The sequence below is a fragment of the Centruroides sculpturatus genome, unplaced genomic scaffold, assembly GCF_000671375.1.
Source record: "Centruroides sculpturatus isolate CEXI.00-Female unplaced genomic scaffold, Cexi_2.0 scaffold178, whole genome shotgun sequence".
NCBI classification, from domain to species: Eukaryota; Metazoa; Arthropoda; class Arachnida; order Scorpiones; family Buthidae; genus Centruroides; species Centruroides sculpturatus.
In genome coordinates this window covers 751,813-774,513 of record NW_019384433.1, presented here as the reverse complement: position 1 = coordinate 774,513, position 22,701 = coordinate 751,813, and the positions used below count along the sequence as shown (strand labels likewise).

The following is a 22,701-nucleotide window of genomic DNA, read 5'->3' as shown; positions in this document are numbered from 1 at the left end:
AATTAATTTAATTATTAAACAACAGATGGCAGCACACTATGATTCCTAGCTAGATATTCGACAGTAATATTTATCCATGAAATACTTATAAAAATTTAATAATCAAATGTAAATATATTTTTAAAATTAGTTATTAATTTTTAAAATGTCTTGTTTATTGTATGAATTGCTAATTATTTAGCGCTTATTTTCGTTATTATAATTAATTTCTACTTCAAATCCTCGCACTTCAGTGGTATGTTCAAGATTTTGAAAATATGGATGCTGTTCAAGTGAGACCAAGGCTTGTGCTCTCTATCATTTTTAGGAAAATGTTACCTTAAAATTACTTTAGTCACCTAATCTTACCTAATCGAAGTCATGCGATATGCGTTTTTATGTTTATTTTAATTTTAAAGTAACAAAACTGATTGCTTTGTTATCAAGAAGGTGTTGCAGCACCATAAGCACCCCCCTTATAAAGTTTCCACGGATATTCCACTGCCGCACTTACAAACTAGTAATAATTATTAATTAATTAGTTGACTTTTGATGCAAGATAAGCAAGATCTTATTGACTAAACTGCGTCAGGCGTCGGTAAAAAACGAAGTTAATATAAAGAGAAGACATGATAAACTGAACTGATTAAACTGCACAGTTATATGAGACATGCATAGCTGATTTAGGAAAGAAACTAGTAATTTTAAAGCTGATAGAGAGTTCCGATAGTTTCCATAGATGTAAAAAATCTTTAAAGGAATACTGTAAATTATTAATAGATTTCCAAACCTATAGAAAGCTAAAAAGTAATTATTATTAAAAATTGCACAATCTTTTTCAAGGAAAATAAAATTATTTAATTGTAAAATTTTCGAGATAAAGGTCCAATCGTCAGCTTTTTACAATTAAAAGTTCTGAATTTGGAAGATTTACTTCATGAAGATTAAACATTTTAATTTAATTCAAATATTTCAAATATAGAGTCACTATTTCTTTGTTTTTAAGATTTATTATTATATATTAATAGCTCATAATCTGCAAGTAATAATTAAAAGTAATTCAATATATAGTATTTTATGTAGAGTAATTTTGTTCGTATAAAATCTTATTAAATAATATTTTCAACCATTTATATTGTAAACATTTATGTGGAGTAGATTTTGTTAATAAAGACTTGTGTGAAGCTTTTATGAAAAAATATAAAGCAGAGTAAGAACAGGATTAAGTTCAAGTGACTATTGTAACGTAGCAGGAAGGGAAGTTGATTAATTTTATCAAGGAAGTGCTCTTACCTGTCTGACATATCCATTCCAGTTAACCTAATAATAACTGCAAATAATGTCAATGTAATCGCGCTTTTTTAGTAATATTCCCTTCTAGACATGCTTTCATTCATTGGAAAATTTACAATATAACAGAATCTCGTTCCGGCAATAATTTAGTTATTTAATTTTATAAGAAATTATTTGATAGGAACTAAGGAAAATAAATTTAGTTCTTATGACATCGTATAAAGATACTATAATATAATTAGTGTTTAATAATAATTATTTTTGACTCACTTCTATCTTCTATACTGTAACACGTTTTATGGAGAGCACCACTGTAAAATTCAAGGCCTATAATGGCAAAAATAACAATCGCAAACAGCACCAACAAGCCTATTTGAAGTAAAGGAGCCATTGCCTTTATTATTGATTTGAGAACTACTTGTAGACCTGTTGAAAAAGAATAAGAAAAAAAAGCAGTTTACGATCGTACACCGTATAAAATATTTATTTCTCACGAGCTCAATATGATATACTTAAGGTGTCTCTTTACAGTTTCATCACATACATATATATACAATATATAACTTCTCATAAAGAAAAACTTACTTGGTATCCCAGACACCAATTTTAACGGTCTAAGTACCCTGATGGCTCTCAAGGTTCTCAAATCTACATCTAAATCTTGTGGTGCAAATAAGGTAATAAACCTGCAAAGACGTTAAAGTGGATCTATTCTACACTCTACAAACAGCAAGCAAGTCTAATATGAATATCTAAAGGGAATCTAAACAGTAAAGTTCAGATACAATTTCTAGCAACATGCATATCTAATTCTATATATATATATTTTAGGCTTGTAGAATAGCCTATAAGTATATTAAAAACTAAGAATATGTAAACATTTTCATATATTTTTGCTGGTACGTGTGTCGCCAAAGTTGCCAAAGTAACTTAAATTAAAACATTTTCAAACAAATTTATAAATTGTAAGAAAGATCGGCTTCTACAATGTTTCCAATAAAGATCAAGAAAATCATAATATGCAAATTTGTCATAATATTAAAATAAATTTTATAATGTTTGTGAAAATTTAATAATTTATTTCATAATAATAATATTTCACGAATAATATTTACTATAATGCAGTGTTTTTCAACCTGTAGGTCGCGACCCCCGTGTATGGCTTTGCGACCCACANAACAACTTCAGGGCGCTAATCTACATATACAGTATATATATACAGTAGGCTATATATATTCCTATACATCTCTAACATTATATAACTTATTACACTACATCTATTTAGATACAGACTAGAATTGTTTACAGTTTTATTTATTGTTATTTAAGTTATAAATTACGTTTAAAAATTTGTTGTTAAATACATTATATTTTATTAAATAAAAGTGCTACAATGCATTAGTTCAACTTTTACCTTTTCTGTTTTATTATTTGTTATATAACTTACTACAGTAGAAGATAATATTGTTTATTATTTGCTGTTCTTACTAGCAGATAGTACTGTTTTTCATTTGTTCTCACTAGTAGATAGTACTAGTTATTATTTATTATTCTTACTAGAAGATATATTTATTCTAAAATAATTTAAAATATACAGATTAGATATAGAGTTGTAAAAATTTTAATGTGAATGGGTTAATTTATGTATTAAGTGATGATGATTCTGATAATTAATTAAAGTTTTAATATCACTACATAATTTCTTTTGTACTGTAGTTATATAATGTAATAATGAATAAGTTTTAATTGCATTGATAGTTTTATTATTTAACATTATGAATAATTTAAATGTCAAGCAATGGTTCAGAAAATGTAATTCATGTTTCCAAATTAGTTTCCAATGGGATTTGACGCATCTTCTCTGGGGATACGATCGTAGAAGAGACACGAAGTTTCGATACAGAGAAAATTTATTCCTATATTGAATTCAATAAAATCATTCAAAATTGATTGTATGATTTTTATTATTAATTTTAATTATTATTATTATTTTTTAATTATTAATTTTATGTAATTTTTAAGCATATTTTGAAAAGTTTAATATTATTTGTTGCATCGGTTTGATGTGTAACATAAATTGCATTTAGTTTAATGATGATGTTTGTGTTAAAATTAATATTTTATTTATATTTTTTGACGTAACAAATTAAACTAAAAACTCCAAATTCGAAATAAATCGTACAGAAAATTAAATTTAGTTCAATAAAAAGAACAGCACTGCGAAAATTTTAAGACAATCAAAACAGTTTACGGATTTTGTCGATGATTTTAATTTTAACCATATTTTTCTTAAGAATTGCATATAAAATACCTTAATTAAACCGTTTAAATAAATTTTATAACGAAAATTCTTTTGGCAGCTTCGAATTTTCTTATAAATTTGAAAATAAATTACTGAAAATCATTAAAAAACGGAAACATTTTATNTTTGATATATAATACTATTAAAATGACAAATAATTGCTGTAAGTAGCAAAAAATATTTGTTTTATCACTTCAATAATAATTACAAGAGTTATTTAAATCCTGCTTAAATTAATTGGGTGTAAAATTGCCATTAACCTTTCCTTTTTTCTGTTCATGACCTGTTCATAAATGGTAAATACTTTAATGAAGTTGTATTGATTTTTTAGAATTGTCTAATTTGCTTTTAATTATTACTGTTATTTATTTTTGAAAATGAATCTTTAGGCATCAAATGTTTATAATAATGAATAATATGACTAAAATTTAAATAACAGAATTAATTAACCAGATGTTAATTCTGTTAACAAGCTAGAATTACTATGAATTAAACTCTGGAGCCCTTTAAATGATTTGCTATCAATTCTTTTTAAAGAAATATCTCTCACTTATCAAAATTAAGCCAATTTTTTTAGTTTTTTTGGATCATTTTGAATTATTTTTATTGACAGATGTCCTTACAGAAACATTATATAAATTAAAATACTAAAATAATTCAATATTATCACTTCACTGTACATCATATTACTTATTTTAAGAAGCAAATATATCATAATAAAATCTGTAAAGTTTATATATTTGTTGGAACAGAGAGAAAAAGAGAAATTAAAATACTAAAATAAGCCATTAGTGGGTGGCACAGTTACATCATATTACTTCTTGCATGATGCTCATCTATAGTATATAGGGCAGCATATTCTTCGCCCCTTACTACAACTACATAAAAACTACAAGTCTACAACAACTTCAGGGCGCTAATCTACATATACAGTATATATATACAGTAGGCTATATATATTCCTATACATCTCTAACATATTGATTAGCTATTCACAATACAGGACCATAGAATTTTTTCGGGTGTGTCTGTGGGGTAGTTTTTTTTCATCCTAACTTACTTGGCGTGCGTGAGACAAGTTTGAGTGGACGTAAAACTCTGAAGGATCGGAGCATGCGCAAATCTAAATTTTCGCTCCCTTCAGCTGTAAGATTAATGATCCTGAAAAACAACAGGTTATTCGTATTGAGTTTTTTTACGATTAGCAACGCTTCGCAGCGGAATTTTAAACAATTTTTCTGCACATTTTCTCGAAATTTAAATGAAAAAAACTAATAAAAACCATAAATCACGTCAAAAATGTTAACAGAATTATTTAAATATATTCGAAGGTGTTTTTCATATTATAAATTAACAAAATCAAATCATAATTCATAACCCCCAATATAAATTTTTACCATATAATGCTGCCGTTGTGAACTGATTAGAATTTTTTTTTTAAAAGTACAAAAGAAATGAGATAAAACACATATACTCACCCTGTAACTACAACAATAAAGTCCATCAAATTCCAAATATTTCGTAGATAAGATCCTTTATGAAGTAAAAATCCTAATGCTAGAATTTTTAATAATGCTTCTACGCAAAAAATACCTAAAAAGTACGGTTCAGTCTTCTCCTAATTTATCAAAAAATATATATTATTTTAGAAATATTTTTATTTATCAAATAAAAGCAAAGTTTTAAAAGTTTTATTAAGTTGTCAAACTTACAAGTTTTTGTGCTAGAGGCGTCCTATCCCCTCTGGGTAGGTGCTCTTCTAAAGCCAGCACAATACAATTGGCTATTATAGTGAGTAGGACAGCATATTCAAATGGAGTAATAGAATTAAGGAGTCATTTCGTTTATTTAAACATTAATAATATAATTAATTACTAGAAAATTCTATTATACAAGCAAATATAATCGACTGATTGTTATAATAATTTTTAATTTCATTTTAAGAATTGATGTTTAATGGTCCATTACGCCATTAGATATCAATTCAGCCCAGCGCCTGTGGATGCCGATCGGTCTAGTCTGAAAGAAAATGTGGAGGAGTTGACATCAAGAAGAGCATCCGGTCGTAAAATGAAGCTAAATCTAACTACTCACACGCCCATCCATCTACACTAACAATATAGTAAACCTTCGATTTAACCGACCCCGATTTAACGATCAAAAATTTGTCCTATAGGAAAAATGTAAAACCTTAATATTCACGAATAGAGCGTGCTAAAAGGTTGGAACAATGAATCAACGAGTATAAACTACTCAATATACAGTACATAATAATATTACTTTATTCATACATCATAACATTTTAACACATATTGCACATTTTAAGTAAGTTATTAAGATGTTTTTAAAACACGTTCAATTTAAAAAACTTTCGGAAATAGCGGACACATCTTTCCTCCAATTGCTCCATTAAAACGAAAGTTTACTATGCGCCCTGTTTTGGAGCATGAAAAAGAAGAAAATATCTAATGAAATAGAATATAAAAATTAAGAGTATAAATCAAAACATTTAATATATATAACAGATTGATACAATTTAATTAAAATAAAATTATTTTATGCGATTTGGAAAAATTCATTTAAAAGAGTTTAATTAAAATAATGTAATTTTATAAATTCGCGTAATATGTTTGTTTATAGAAGTACAGAACAAGTTATTTTCCAAAAGCAAGGTATTCCAATAAATCTTAGTATAGATGACCCTCGATATAACGAACAAATAGGAGAAAGCGACGGTTCGATAATACTGATTGTCCATTGTATCCAAAGATGTCACAGTCAATTACAAAACGAACTTTGTATGAGATATGATAGGAGACGCAAATACTTTATATTGTATTAAATGCGAAGGAAACGAGCAATACACCTTCAAATTAAAGATGTCAAATAACTGTCGACACACTGTCTAGTGGACATTCCGCTCACTAACAATTATATTCTGATATTCTCAAATAATGTATCATCGCTTCGACAGACGCTTTGGAGCAAACGAGTTTGGTACATTGTTTCTGAAATGAAGGTCAATAGTGTTTAAATATATGAATATCTTTTAAAATAAGGTTTAAATAAAAATTGTTTTTAAAATTACAGTAACAATAGTAATTTGACACCAGAATCCGAAAAACAAAAAGGTATATTTTACAATTTAAAAATCAACAATAATTTAGAAATATCTCCCAGGAATAATTAAATTCCAACGAGTAATTATTTATTGTGACATCATCACAATGCCGAGCTGCAATTTTTAATCATATTTTTAATTTATTTCATTTAAAATATATGCTCTCCACCTCAAATTAGTAGTGGCTTGCCCCTGTACATCATACTTTTCCTGTTAGCAATGGAGTCGTGCTGGTCATCTGGCTAGCTCCTTTCAGGGGATATTTTGAATTGAAATAACGTGACTTCCAATTTGCATCGGAAGTTCACGTACAGTTAACCGAGGCCTCCCGTCACTAAGCATTCCATATCTGGTCTTTAATTTCATTTACCTAATACAATTCTCGAGATTAAGGAAAAACAGAGAATTTATAAGACTACAATTTTTTTTCGAATTGCAGCCCATTAAAAGGTAACTTTACGTATAACAGAATTAAAAGAACAATCTAAAATTTTAAATTAAATTAATCAAATTTTTAAAGAAGAAGAAAAATAATTTTTCAAAACTTTATTTGCGATGAAAAGAAGGTAATTAACAAATTTAATGATAATTATATTCTTTTAAAAGTTTTAAAGTCACTTTTAAATCTTAAAAGTTTCATCGCTGTCTGAAAAATTAAAATGTTCATATTTTACTTGGAATAAAACATATAAAAGTTACTTGGAATTTTATTATAATAAAGATTCATGACCAAGTAAATTGATTTATGTCATACGTGATTAATACAGCGTCTGAAAAAATTGTAATAAAGACTTAAAGCGACAGTGATGCATTACAAAATGGATTAAAGGAGTGTTTTATATAAAGAAATGTCTAAGAGCGAAGGATATAAATAAGTAAATAACATAAATTTAAATTAATTATTGTTATTTATAACAAAATCTGCTGGAAATTAATATAGAGAAAGACATTCATTATTTTAGTTAGTTCTAAATAATTTAGTAATGGACAAGAATAATAGATAAGAGAGAAAAGATTTATATATATATAATATATATATTGTTGACAGTAAGAAAATTTATACGTAAATGATTTGGTTCATTACATTAATATGAATAATTGCATTTGTTACAATCTATTGGATTCGTTCTAGAATAGCGCGTTGATTTTTCTAACTTCTAGGTGAATTGGCGACGTGAGTCATCAATTCATTATTTAAAAAAGTCAAAAACAGATCCACTCAAAAGAAGTGAAGTCTCTATGACAATCCAAAATAATTCGTGAGAAATGTAATCCGGACAAGATACAATCTCATAAGGGTAAATTCTTTATTAATTATCATACCAACTTGATTGCTGCACAAGATATAATTTATAATATCTAAACTATAAAAATTGTAAAATTTTCAATAATTAAATTTGTAAGAAACAAAAATCATATTTTGTAATTATTCAAATTAATATATTTTTATTAACATTTTTGTATATTTTCAGTTTTTTGTAATCAGAGTCAGAGACGGATCTACATAGGGACTAATAGGGCTTAAGCACTAGGCCCCAAGTGTCAAGGACCCACAAAATTGAATTATTATCATAAATTTTTAATACTTTTCCATTATCAACGAGCACTTATCGTATAGTAAAAAATTAATATTAATAATATAATAATAATGATAATTTATAGTATTATTTGTTTTATTGTAATCAATGTAACGTAATCGGTCAGGTTACCGAATTGCAATTTTAAATCCACTGTCTCGATTTCGAATGCTATAAGGAGACTAATAATAATGGTCAGCCTACCTTATAAGGCACTGACAATGCCCCTCTTTGCAAGGAGAAAAAAGAAAAAGAAAAAGCTACAGAAAAGGTAAAATTATTTAGTGTAAGGGGCATCCCTGGGTCGAGTTCTGAGGCATTTCCGTTCATGGCTAAAGAATCCAATCCGGGCTCTGCAGATGCGACTGCATTTCTGATATGTTGCCGTCATGCTGAATAAATCCCTTCGTGTTTTCATGGAAGAATTCAATTATTATTAAAAGCATTGGAGGATATCCAATCCTGCTAAGAGACTACATGCAAAAATGAATTTTAAACCCCAATTTAAATATTCTTAATCTTACAAAAAATGAGACCCCATTGGACTTCAATAAGCCCTAGGCCCCGAAAAACTTAGATCCGCCCATGATCTAATATCGATATTAAGAAAGATCTGGAAAGTTATTTAAAAAATCTATTTACAATTTTCTATAAAAATATATGACTTTGCATCGTAAATATTGTTGGAAGTGGAAATAATATACTGATATTTTAAAAGAGGAGGCTTGATTATTCGGAATATTTTTATTATCATCGATAGGAACTTAACGATTTAAAACCAAATTTATAAACAATTTCACACTAGAAAAACAGTTTTGATCAAATTTAATATTATACAGGCTGATAAATTTCATTTAAAATATAAAAATATAGTAAAAGTAAACCATTTTTTTAAAATGCGAATTTGTTTGAGTATGAAATGGAAAGATATTTCCATTTTAAATTTTTACTTATAATATTCAAATATTTATTTTAAAAACGTCCAAACTTATTCTTTTTAATCTTTAAATTTATTTACTTCTAACTTATGGTGATTGTCTGAATAAAAATCTCTCGATACCAGCTATACGGCATGCTACAATTAAGCCCTATACAGTGGAATAAGACCGAAAGCACCACAGGAAGAAACTAGTAGCGGCAACTGCGCTTCCTGAGATTTGCTTTCTTCTTTGCTTTTTTCAGATAAAAATTTTGTAAAGCAATGGTATTTTTATAAGAATAAATGTATTTTAATAATCGTTATAATGAAATAAACGTAGTCCTCACGCAAATAGATATTGTAATTTCGAATGCACTGTAATTTCAATAATACGAAAATCTATTCTAGATCGTTGTGATAAGCATAAATTAATAATAATTAAATTTACATTTTTTTGTGGCCTTATACAACGGTTATATTATAGATCAACGGTTTTCAATCTTTTTCGGGTAATAACACACCAATAAGGTTTGAAAGGTACTCTTGTAGCTGTAAACGGAAAGTGATACTGAAGATCTTTATTCTTTATATTAAAATTAAATATAGTCTACAAATAATATTAAAAAGTAAAGAAACGATTAGCATTTTAAAATTCTTTTCTGAAATTCTATGGCAGCGGTACAAGTTTGCGGTTCATCAATTAAGAGCCACTAGTATACATTTACAAGCTATGATATACAAGGAATTCGTTATTTAATAGAAAAATCTTGGAGAGTCATGTTTTGACCGATCGCCATATTTTCCCTCTGTTATATATAATAGCCGAGAAAGTAAAATTAAAATTATCTTATTCACGTAACATCAAATTGCCATATCAATATGGCGTTGATATTTTAAAATAAATACTTAAATATTTTTGAACCATACTCTGACTACATCTGTTTTGTTTCAATTAAAATATTAAAATAATTATCGATTTTAATTAATAACTACATTTCAAGGAATTTTTAATTATTCAGTAAAATATAACTGTATAAAAGAAACCTATTTATAAATTCAATGCGTAATTATTATAAAAATTAAAAGCAAATAATGTAAATAATTTTCAACAAATAATAATAAATATTAAAATATTCATCACACTCTTTAAATTAAAAATAAAAATTATTAAAAAAAATTAAATTGGCTTTATAGATAAGAACAATTTTTAATATTTAATTATTTAGCAATACATATTCAACATTTAAATATAAAAAAATTAAATTGATATTAAAATGGTTTAATAATAACTTCAATATTTTCAATTTTTATATTACTGAAGTTTGATGTAATTGTTTTAAGTTAATTCAGATAGAGTAGAGATTAGTTTTTTCTTCTTCATTAACTTAGAATGAAGTCCGGAAGATACTCAATTAAACATTTATTTAAAGTACCTCGCTTAAAATAAAAATAATAAAAAAAAGGGGACATCATTACTATTTACGATTTAATTTCCAGCGAATTAAAAATGATATTATTGAGTAATAATAATAATGAATATTAAATATGTATTTGAAATGACAGCCGTAAATGTCATTAAAATTTATATTAAACATTAATATAACTTTTAATGACATTGAAAGAATGCAACATTAGCAATTAAGCTTTGATATTAGGAATACTTTCGCTACGCTTTTTAATTAGTATAAAGTATAATTATTTAGTCAGATTAAAAAATGTACATTGTTTTTAACTTTTACTTATTAAAATAAATTATTAAAAACAGCTTTTTAAATTAAATTACTTCGGATTAAGACTCATTTTGTTCACGTTTCCGAAGTATAAATTAATGTGCATGATAAATTCTTTAATACTCTTCAGTCGATAAATAATAAAAATTTCATATTTCCTGTTTTATTTTTTATTTTAAAGAAATATAATTAAGAAACAAACATAAATTTTGAAGTCTTCACAATTTATTCTTTTCACGCCACAAAAATACAAGATCACGTAGCAGAGTCCAATTTCTTTTACAAGTGCTTTCTTGCCTAAATATGTAAAATTTCTAAATTATCCCTTTTCTTTTTTATTCTGATATACTGTAAGTTATATATTGTTAAAGTATACTAACGCCAGAAGAACGGTTTAGCAATTTTATATATTTAGGTTCCAACAAAAGAAGTCGAATTTGCTCTGATCTAGAGTTTCCTTGGCGTGAAAAAGACGAATTGTGAAGACTGTAAAAGTTGTGTTTATCTTCCAATTAAATTTTTTAGTAAATTTTATGCAAAGTTTTCTGCATAGTTGCCAGAGGGTTGTTTTAAAAATTTACATATTTAGGCACAATGGACGAACTCCACTGTAAGATGATTTATTCTTGTAGCGTGAAAAGGACGAATTATGAAGACTCCAAAATTTAAAAGAATATTGAAAGTACTGTAGTTTATGTATGTTGGAGATCGAGTTGGTTTTGGAGATAGTATAGACTACATGCAAGGTTTTTTATGAAGCGGATATGCGGTGTCCACGACTGACAACTCCAGGTTTGTGGTCAATCAGAATTCCTCAATTATGAGAGGAATGAGTTGGTGGAGGTCATTAATAATACCATTAGACGGAGACGAAATATGAGTGCAATTGGATTTACATCAGAAGAGCTGCATTATCGTTATGCTGTCAAGAATAGTAGCAAAAACCAAGTTTAAGAATTCAGAAGAAAATTAAAATCGTTGTTCTCCGTAAATCCTGCAATGTCGTGTTAGGTGTATGTTACAATGTGCCGTTACGTATATTAAATAAGACTAGAATAGGTTAGCGAGAGCCTCTTCGGCACGAGGCCCAATTGACTTAAAGCCAGACCTGTCGATCACAGCCAGTGGACCTATGCCGAGAGACAGATACTGATAATATCGGATTAAACATTTCCTGAGCAAATGAGGGACGAAGCGGTAGCTGCGAACTCTGCTACTGACACCAGAATGGGGTGTCAATCCCCTCGACTGATTTTAGGAAATTTGCAAAGACAAAATGATCCAGAAAGAAGAAAAAAAATTGATACGGTCAAGCTGGTGAAGGCACAACGAGTTATTGAAGAAGCAGCGAAACATGATAAGCGGCAAATGGATGGGAAAAGAATTAGAGATAATTGCGAATTGGGCGGATGCTTCCGAGCGTTAGTATACTGGAAGCGTTCACTTAGAGAAACGAGACAAGAACTAGAATCAGGATAAAGAGAGCAGGGGCTTAGGAGTGAAGTCAAATGGAGTATCTGGTTATTTGTGGTTAATGTCAATGACTCGGCAGTGGTCCGGATTGCCGTACTGATGTCTTCGTATCTGTTTGTCTTTGTGTTCTTTGTGTTATGACTTTGTGGGGATGAGTGTGGAAACTGCTACTCGAACAGCGTTGCCTAAGGATCAGACAAAAGATCATAGCCTCCATAGGCCTATAAATTGTGATGAAAAAGAAGCGTTTCAAAATTTATGTTTGTCTTCTAATTACGCTTTCAATAAATTTTCTACTTGGTTTTTATCGTTATACAATTTAATATATTCCGTTAATTATATTTTATTAACGTTTTTATTCTCTAATTCTTTTAACTATATTTACTTCTGATTATCATTATCATTCAATTTTCCCTGAAAATCTGTTTTACATAGATAGAGTGAATTTTAAATTCGAATTAAAACTGTGTTTTAATACTGATAATTCTATTTGATCAAAGTAAATTCAATTCAAAGAAATATAAACTTTTTTTTCTCAAAAAATAACATTTGCAGAATCAATAATATATTAATCTATACGAATTGATTCATAGTTGAATCTATTAAAATTAATGTTGATTTAAATTAATTCTTAGACTTGGAATTACATTTAGAAAATCTTTTCAGACAAGATAAATTTGAAGTTTCAGCTTAAAATAAAAGTTGAAGTGCTTTGACTGAAGATAAAACAAGAAATTGTATTTCAGATAAAAATCAAATTTAAAAAATATTCAACTGAAAGACCAGAATAACGTACAAATTCGAAATGGGAATGCAGTTCTGAATATTAAAGTTTGATTTTATATTATATTAAATATTCAGAGCATCTCAGAGGTTTAAAGAAGTCCAAGCTACTTATTTTTCTCAGGTCCCGAGAACATTAAAAAATAGCACAATTTTTTAACGTTGTTTTATTTTTTTAATTAATAAAATTTGTCTAAAACAATGAGTTTTAATACACAAGAAATTCAATAGAACGACTAATTTGTAGAAAGTGTCTCTGTAACCTCGTAAGAGTGAGGCCCAAGATAAATTCCTGCTGACATCACTGTGATAACGTTGTACGCATTAAAATGCAGCATATTCTACGTCCATATAAAAAATATAAAAACAATTATTATTGCATTATTAATTCTCAATTGACGACTCGTTAATAGAAAATAAACTATAATAAAATTATGAAGTTATAGTAAACTATATAACAACTGCAGTATATAATTGTGTTAAACTAAGAAAATTACTATAACTATGACAATATTGACTTATTTTACTTCCGGCAATCATGCGACATGAAAAGTAAAGATTAAAAAAAATTTTTTATTGATTTCTTTACTTACCTTAAATATAAAATTGCGACTTTTGACAAATAACTTAACAATATAAGCTTCAAAACTTGTTTTACTTTTAAAATTCAGGAAACTAAACACATTGTAACACGAAAACGTTTTTCAAGGCTCTGCGAGGCTCAAAAATTTCTTAAATTGCTAATGAACAAATTTATCAAATCATAATTGAGCCTATAAATTCCCACTGTCATCCGTCCGTCCTTACTCTCGAGTCCGAGAAAAGATGTGGAAAGCTTAGGGCCCCGATTAACTGTATACGAACTTCCGATACAAACCGGGGATCACGTTATTTCAATTCAAACATTTTCCCCCGAAAGGAGTTAGATAGATGACGGCTTAACTCTGTTGGTAATAAGATTATGTACAAGGGCAAGACACTATTAATTTAAGGTAGAGAGGGTATATTTTAAATTAAATAAATTAAAAAATATAATAAAAAAAAATTGCAGTCCAGAAATGTCACGATGTCATAATAAATAATTGTTCGTTATGTTTCATAATTTTTACAGAAAGTACTGCCATTATGCTTCATCTCTTTAAACAAATCTGAAAAAAAAATATTCTAGCAACCATTTAAAATTCATATTCACTTAAGGGAAATAGATTCAAAAAGTAATAATGAAATTATCAATAAAATATCTCTGGGAACGATTGCCATCATCACCTTTCCTGTATTTAAAAAAAGCTATTTTAATTCGAATTTATATAATTTCATATTAATCTATGAAAAAATGTTATAGAAAAATATATAAAATTGTGTCATATGATATATTTATTTTGAACCATTTTCCAGTCAGTGATTTTTTCGATTTTGAAGAAAAAAGTGTTTTGCTTCCCAGATTCCCTTGAGATTCTCTTCTAAAGAATATCGTATTTCGGATTATTGAGGGATTCAGATGTTATTATTACACTATTTATTGTTCACAGAAGCAGTGATTTCTTTCGTGAGGTAGAACAATATTGTCTTCTCACAGATTCAAAAATAAAAATATTGTAAAAACCTATCGAAATTGTTCAAAGAACATGAAGAATAATTGAATTTTGAATAAATAGAATGAATAGTTTACTCAAACAAAAAATTGATTGATAAATCATAATCTATTATCATTTTTAAGATAATGCATAAAACATATAGGCAAGTTTAAAAAAGCATAAAGTATAATTCTGTCATCAATCTTTCTCCTAGGTAAAATATAAAGTTCTTAATTTCTATTCATTCAAAATTCGATTATTCTCCATTTTCGGTTTTTCTATGGATGCCTTATATCTTATCCTTTTTTCGAGTAGTTTAACGTTTTAATAATTTATATTTTATGAGAAGCCAAACTTTTTAATATAACACATTATATAGTACTATTTTGATATAAGCAAATCATTCACTACAGCAGAAAATTAATCAAAATCTATTTCTCTAATTTAAGTATATTGCATATTAACATAAAAAAATAGATTTGATACAAAATAAGAAAATATATTTTAGTGGTGTCTCGCCCCTGTACATTATGCTTTTCCTGTTAACAACGAAGTCGTGTCGGTTATCTATCTAACTCCACTCAAGAGTACATTTTTGTATAAAAATAACTTGACTTCCACCCTAAAGCAGACGTTCTTGTATAGTTAATTGAGGCCTCCTGCCCCTAAGCTTTCCATATCTGGTCTTGAATTTCATCTATCTAACACCATTCTCGAGATTAAGAAAAGACAGACAGTGGGAATTTATAGGTTTACAAACATTTTTTTTTCAAATTGCAGCCCCCCAAAAAAAGCATAAAGAATACGTTTAATGATTTCTGAGAGGAAAGACTAAAAACTAATTTTATTATTATTAAAAACAAAACAAAGTCCGAATATTTAACTTTAAAATGATAGACTAAAAATCGATAAAACATTGGCAAGAGCATTGAAGAAACAATTTTATATACAGTAAAATCCTCAAGTTGGATATCCCTGTTTGTTAGACTCTTCTAATTGGAACTACCAAATATATGTAGTATATATTCCCATATATCTGAAATATCTCTAATTTGAACACGTTCTTGTAGAACCATTACTGTCCAATTACAGAGGTTTACTGTATTTAAATGTTACAGAAATCTAGATTAAATACATTTATATAAAAGAATTTGATAGTCTGCAGTGTTAAATTAAATTAATAATTAGACATTATATATATGCTCGTGAACAGAATTACAAAATGGACAAATATAAGAAACAGTATGGAAGATATCTTCATTTAAATCAAGTAGGATATCAAGTGCAAAAAAAGCTGCAATGCAGAAAATATTGAGTATGATTTTAGATGTCCTAAAATGTTGCTAAAATGTTCATGATACTAAGCAAAATCCAAAACAAATGCTTGTATAAAACTGCAATTTCTACAATTAAACGCTCTAAAAATATTTAAAATGTTTTTTAGGATCTTTAAACGGAATTTTCATTTCTTTAGCAATGCAATGATTATTAAAACACATACACGAGATGCTGCCCTGTATAATTTTCGTTACTTCTCTCTTTTTTTTAATAAAGCTATACCGAAATTATTTTAAAAACTTTCTTAGAATACTGAAAATTATCTTAAATGTAAAATTTCGTAATGTAAGATATAAAATTATTACAAAAACTGGAATGAAGGGACATTTTATTATATTTTGGTGATGTAAACAATACTTCTAAACAAAATTAGATCTTAATAACTTCAAAATAACCAGATTCTCATCACAGTATTAACTTTTATAACTTGTTTTTATGATTAAAATTAAATATTTTCGCAGTAAAATATTTATCAGCGACCTTCATATCAAAATACCTTCATTTTGAGGTAGTAAGCATTAAAGATTACCTCAATAATTGTAACTAAAAAAATTTAGAATTTTATTCATTAAGAAAAATTCATTAGCGATACATCAGAAAAGATTATGTTTTTTAGCGAGCTATTAGGTTTTTTCCTCCAAAGTTTGACAATGAAAATTCATTTATATAACGTTGGTTCTTAGAGAAATAATAAAAACTGTAAAAGTTCTGAGAACCGTCTCTCATTTTTTCTTGCTTAAGTCTTGCATTTACTAAAACTATTTGCCTTGAATCCATTAAATGATAGCTAAAATTTCTAGCGATCATTAAATGTTAGCTCTATTGTATATTGTGGATTAGTGATGCTGTGAATTCGTATGAAATTTGGTGTTATTACTCATCTATATTTTTATTTTATTTATATTTAGCTTCATTTGCAACTTTGTTATTACTCTAAATGATTTTTTCTGTGTTCTTTGCATATCTTCGATAATATATTAAAAAAACAACAAAATATATTTAAAATTTTTTAAACTTGTTTAATATTCACTACCTTTTCTCGTGGGATATGTAATTGTTTAATTACTTTAAAACTTCATATTTTTCATTTTTCTGATTTTTAGAGAACTTTTGGTAACTTTTAAAATTTAATTTAATATCTATGTTAATTTTTACGTTAATTTTGTTAATTTAAATTTATGTTAAAAAATTTTTATTTATCCTTAGGTTTAAAGAGTTTTTATCTAACTTAAATTCATTTCTCTATTTAAAGCTTTAAACAAAGTTTAAATTTTCAGTGATTCCTATAAAAAAATAAGCAAAAAGCATATTGACTGAACCCATCATTCAACTATTTATTCAATAAAGAAATTACTACATTCGATTCATTAATGCAAAGATTTCACTCCCGCGAATATGAAATACACAAGAATAAAAACTAAAAAAGGCAAACTAAATTATAGGTAATGTTTCAAAACAATTTTCACAAAAATCCTTATAAATTAGTTACATATAATTTATTTATATTTAAAAAATTAGAAAATGTATTTTTTAGTTTGTATAACCAAACAGCAAAAAAAGATGCTCAAAAACTTATCTCTACATTATATTATATTATATTTTATCGGGTATACTAGAAACAGCAAAAGTCCTCAGATTTCTGGACTAGCTTGCGATTGTGTAATAGGAAATGAGCACAACTAGAAACTAGAACTAGTGATGGGTACAATCACTTTTGCTCTGATGATGTAATAATTGAGTGAATAGTCATACTCTTTTTACCCTCCATCCTCACTACGAACCAAAATTCGTAAGATTTTCGCGTATCTGTATCCCATTATGTGAAAAAAAAAAGAAATATTGAAACATTGAAATCGCGTACATTTAAATTCAAGTTTAAGAAATAATAATTCATAATCTTATATGCTTATATGACACTATTATCCGAATATTTTGATTATATCTTACAAAGGAATAGAAAAAATAACTTTTTATAAAATCCTTTCGTGAAAATGAATATGAACATTTTCATGCAGAATGAAATAGAAAATATTTAAATTGATGTATCAACATAACAAAAACCATTAAATATGAGAAGAGAAACATTCTCATAAGAACATTTCCTAAATACTCCTATGAGTTTATCTTGATTGTAAATATAGGGGAGACCGGGGCAACTTCGGCATGCGGGGCAAGTTTGTCAAGCGCTTTTTTTAAAAAACAAATTAAAAGGAGACTTTGGTTATAGGTTAGGCAGTTGAGTTTTATTTGTGGCTTGTTGAGTGTAGTGTTTTTATTGTTCTCCAACAAGCGTAGTTGAATTATCAAGCAAATTTTCATTTTCGTTCAATTCCATATAATATTTTTTTTCCATTTATATTGAATTGGCAGGTTTTGTTATAATTCCATGATAACGAAAGTTACTTTTCCTGTTAGAAGGATGTAACTTCAACTTATTCACGTGGCCAGATCGTGGCTTGGCATTCTGTTCTCAGGGTTGTACTTAATGTTTCGAAATCATGACTAGCGGGGTAAGATCGGCAACATAAAGCCACATTAGAAGCAAAGGATAAAAATCAAACAGATGATAAATGAAAACATGTTTGCATTTGTTATTCATGTATATATGTCTTTGAACTTGCATTTCGTTGTAATAATATTAAATGGGTGTTGGATTTGTATTTCTTTGTTTTAATAGTGAATTCCAACTTATACATTGTTAATAACATAATTTTATATACGTGCCTATCTTGCCCCATTACTGTTGCCCCTATACCAGGGGCAACTTTAATAAAAATAATTAAAATAATTACAACTTTACAAAAAGAGAGAAGTTGCCGATCTTGCCCCTATACCCGGGGCAACTTCGTCAATTTCTCTCTTCTTGTAAAGTTGTAATTATTTTAATTATTTTTATTTCCAAACTGATTTTAACCAGTTCTATAGTAAGGTAACATTCCAATAGACAATATGCAAAGCTTTTTTTTCAGTTTACAGTAGTATTTATTACACAAAATTTAAGTAAAGCTTAACATGCCGATCTTGCCCCGATCTCCCCTATCCCAGGATAGAAATTTGTATAAAAGATGCAAAGAGTAACTTGCTTGAAAATTTTAACATGCAAATAAACTTGGAAAAAAACATAACAATTTAGTCTGTCGTCTGTGTACGGTTTAAGTTAATGGTTTATTTTATAATTCAAAATTTTACTTAACATCTTTTTGCGCTTTCATTTATACAGTCGAAAAATTTTATATAATGATTTTATTTCGAAAAAAATATATAACGAAATTTTAAAAGCACTTTCAATTTTGTTGCAAAATTGCATCAATAAAAAATAACTTCCATTTACTAAAGTTGTTTTCTGTTTCGAATTTTTTCAAATTTAACTAGACATATGCTGTATATGTATAATGACTTTGATCACCATGCATTACTGTATACAATATAAAATAAGTTTTTTCTGACTTCTATATACATAAAATGAAAATAATGATCAAAATGGTTAGTAACAAAATTAATTATATTTAAACCTCTACCTACTGCTGTATTTTGTTTCTATCTAATGCTGTTTCTTTTTATATGAAGGGATTCAAAATAAACTTTTTTTTTTGTTAAGTCTAGTGTAGCAAGCCTATGGCACACATGCCCAAAGTGGCATGTTGGGAGAAATAATCTGGCACATAACATTTCATACAATTTCGGTTTATCATCTAATCATCCTTTTTTAATCATCATCTTTACATTTATTCTAATTAAAGCATTTTCACTCAATTTCTTTNTTATTAAAAGTCTATAACTAATATGCAATTTGCAAAAAATCCAGAAAACTTTTTCAAATGATTCTTTTAAATATTCTGTTGACCTTCGATTTTGTTGATTCCAATATAAAGGATCGAATTCTATTGTATGGCCATCTGTCTAGCTGGAATTATTGCACTCTTTTGAGACTGTTAGTGCGCGGAATGTCCGCTGGATATTGTTGATGGGCTAACAGTTATTGTTGATGTTTCTAGTTGTAAGTATAGTTAATGTTTGTTTCTCTCGTATTTACTAGTGTATATTGTCGTCTCCTATTATATTCTGTATAAAAATTCGTTCTGTAGATAACTACGACATCTGACAACTTTCCCCTGTTAATTCGTTATGTCGAGGATCAAAAGTATTTTCAAAATTCTGGCAAAATAAATTAAATAAATAAATATTTCATAAGATAAAAATTATGAATTATGCATACACATTAAACAAAACAATAATCAGAGTATACTTTTATATATGTAAACAAGATTATACAAGTTCCTTATTTATGCATTCTCTACATTAATGAAAAAGATCCACATGTGACCTAAAAGTCAGTTAACCTTGTTTTATTCATTGCAGATTTATATAAAGTAATTCTTGTAAAGTATTTAAGTAATAAAGTATTTGAATAAGACAGAAATTTAGTATTTACAATATTTAACTGACTTTTGGGTCATCTTGTATCTTTGAAACAATGTTTTATTTCAAAACTATAAATATTATGTTAAAGTGTAAATAAAAATATTTAAATAAAAGAAAAATTTAATTTAATTTGATTTAAAAAAAAAACATTATTTTATGTATTTATATATTAAAGAGAGAACAAGAAAAAAGAATTTTTCGAATTTAAAATCAATATTCTGCTTATGGCACCGAAATTACTATTTTAAAATAAGAAAAATAAACATTTTTATGCAATATTTAGTGTAGAAATTTTAATAACTTTTCATGTTCTCAAGAATTCAATTAAAAAAAGTTAGCATTTCATAAAAATGGCGTAGAAAATTTTCAATTTTTTTTTTATACTTGGTGAATGATTTATTTTATGAAAGCTGAATTTTATCAATGATTTATTTTATCAATTTACTTCAGACGAAAACTTTTCCAAAAAAAGTCTATTAAGGATATTTCGAGAAAATGCGAATTTAAAAAAAAAAAAAAAGTTTATGTCTTTCACTTTTCTGTCTGTGTTCTGAATATCTATATGGTATATTATTGCTAAATCAATGCCACGATGCTTAAAATTTTTTATGGTCAGTTAAACTATAAAAAAATTTCTTTTATTTTGTTTATTTTGTTCCAAAATGGTATCTATTTCAGTTCTTTATATTGATTTAAATTCTTATACTGTATTGCAATTAAATGCTCTGATTTAATTTAAAATTTCAATTAAATTCACATCTCGTTAGAAACATTATAAAAGATCTCTCTTCTCCATTATGAGTTCAGCAAAAACTGATCCAGGCCTCTTTCATCCAGCGACCAAGGGGATGAAACCATTCAACATTGGCAGTGGGTCGCGGGTTCGTGCCTCACCAGCGAGCTGGCCTGGTACAGTTTCCGGGCTTTCTTTACGTGACTAACACCTAAATAAGGGCCACTTTTCTACAGAAAGTCCTCCCGGAAGGCATTTCTTTTAGCAGACCCGCGTATTGCTTTGCCTTATTCCAAACTAAATCTCGCATTTACTGAAGCTGTAAAATTATTCATTTTGTTGAATTTTTTTGTGTATTAACAGTATTGTTTTTACGTCTAGACGAAAGAGGCATTCGCCTGAGGAGGTAAATTCCGATGGTAAGAATCAGTTACAATATTAATTTTAATACTATAGAAATCTTTCAAAGATTGTTTAGGGCACGTAAATACGTAAAATAGGCACTGTGTACTAAGAAATATGTTTTATTATTTAAGAATATAATACAGTTTTACAACGCAGTTTTTTAATATAATGGGACCTCAAAAAAGATAAGCGTGTGACATTCAAGAAGTCAAGATTGGGCAAAAATTAAAAAATAGAAAGGCGTTGACTAGAATACAAAATGTTTCGATTTACCTCAAAGAAACAAAAATGGCTGTCATTTCGATTTTTCATATCGACATAAATCCGGATGTATTGATCGATTGATCTGTTTCGTCTCAGTTTGTCAAACTAAATTTATGTTTACCTCAAAGCATACATTGTTTCCTCTCTTTAAACGAAATGAAGTAATGATTTTCGAAAATACTCATGTTTCGAGAATTAGCCAAACATAATTAAAACAGTAATGGTATAGGGACTAGTGGTGGTTACCCTTTTGTATAAGCTTTCATAAAACCCGTATTACACGATATTTGATATTGTATAAGAATCCTAGCTAATTGTACTCCAAGTACTGAAACAAGATCTTAGATTTGTGTGTGTTTGAAGTTCTAAAAGTACGAGGCGCTAGACAAAGCCTAGGTTTCCAATCACTATTGAAATAAAATTGTTATCGAATCCTAATATATACATGATCTTAAAATATTCGTATATCCATTTCACTTTAAATTTGTTTAATCATCCACATATATATGTTATATATATGTTTAAGACCGGATTTATATACCGAGTAGATCGAAGAGACTTGCATCAAAGCAAGCCTATGAAAGAAGTTACGAAGAAGTGAAGTTTGGAGAAATGCAGATGTTCGCTATACAATTTTATACAGTCACTTAAGCATACTAAAATAACATGGCGAACGGCCTATTATGGATCGAGTGACCAAGAAGAAATTTGCTGAAAGCTTAATATATTTATTTAATCGTAGATTGCGTACGACGTTTAAGATTATACGGAAATATACATTTGAATTT

General features: G+C 27.6%; 1 protein-coding gene across 1 annotated transcript in view; it reads right to left on the bottom strand.

Moving 5' to 3' along the window:
• LOC111619798 (sodium channel protein type 3 subunit alpha-like) overlaps positions 1-22,701 on the bottom strand; it is a 128,440-nt gene that overhangs the window by 44,239 nt on the left and 61,500 nt on the right. The window contains exons 2-5 of the mRNA XM_023361614.1: positions 5,287-5,392; positions 5,053-5,192; positions 1,858-1,958; positions 1,543-1,698 (exon numbers count right to left, since the gene is read on the bottom strand). Coding sequence (XP_023217382.1) covers positions 1,543-1,698; positions 1,858-1,958; positions 5,053-5,192; positions 5,287-5,392 — 503 coding nt within the window. The remainder of the gene's footprint in view (positions 1-1,542; positions 1,699-1,857; positions 1,959-5,052; positions 5,193-5,286; positions 5,393-22,701) is intronic.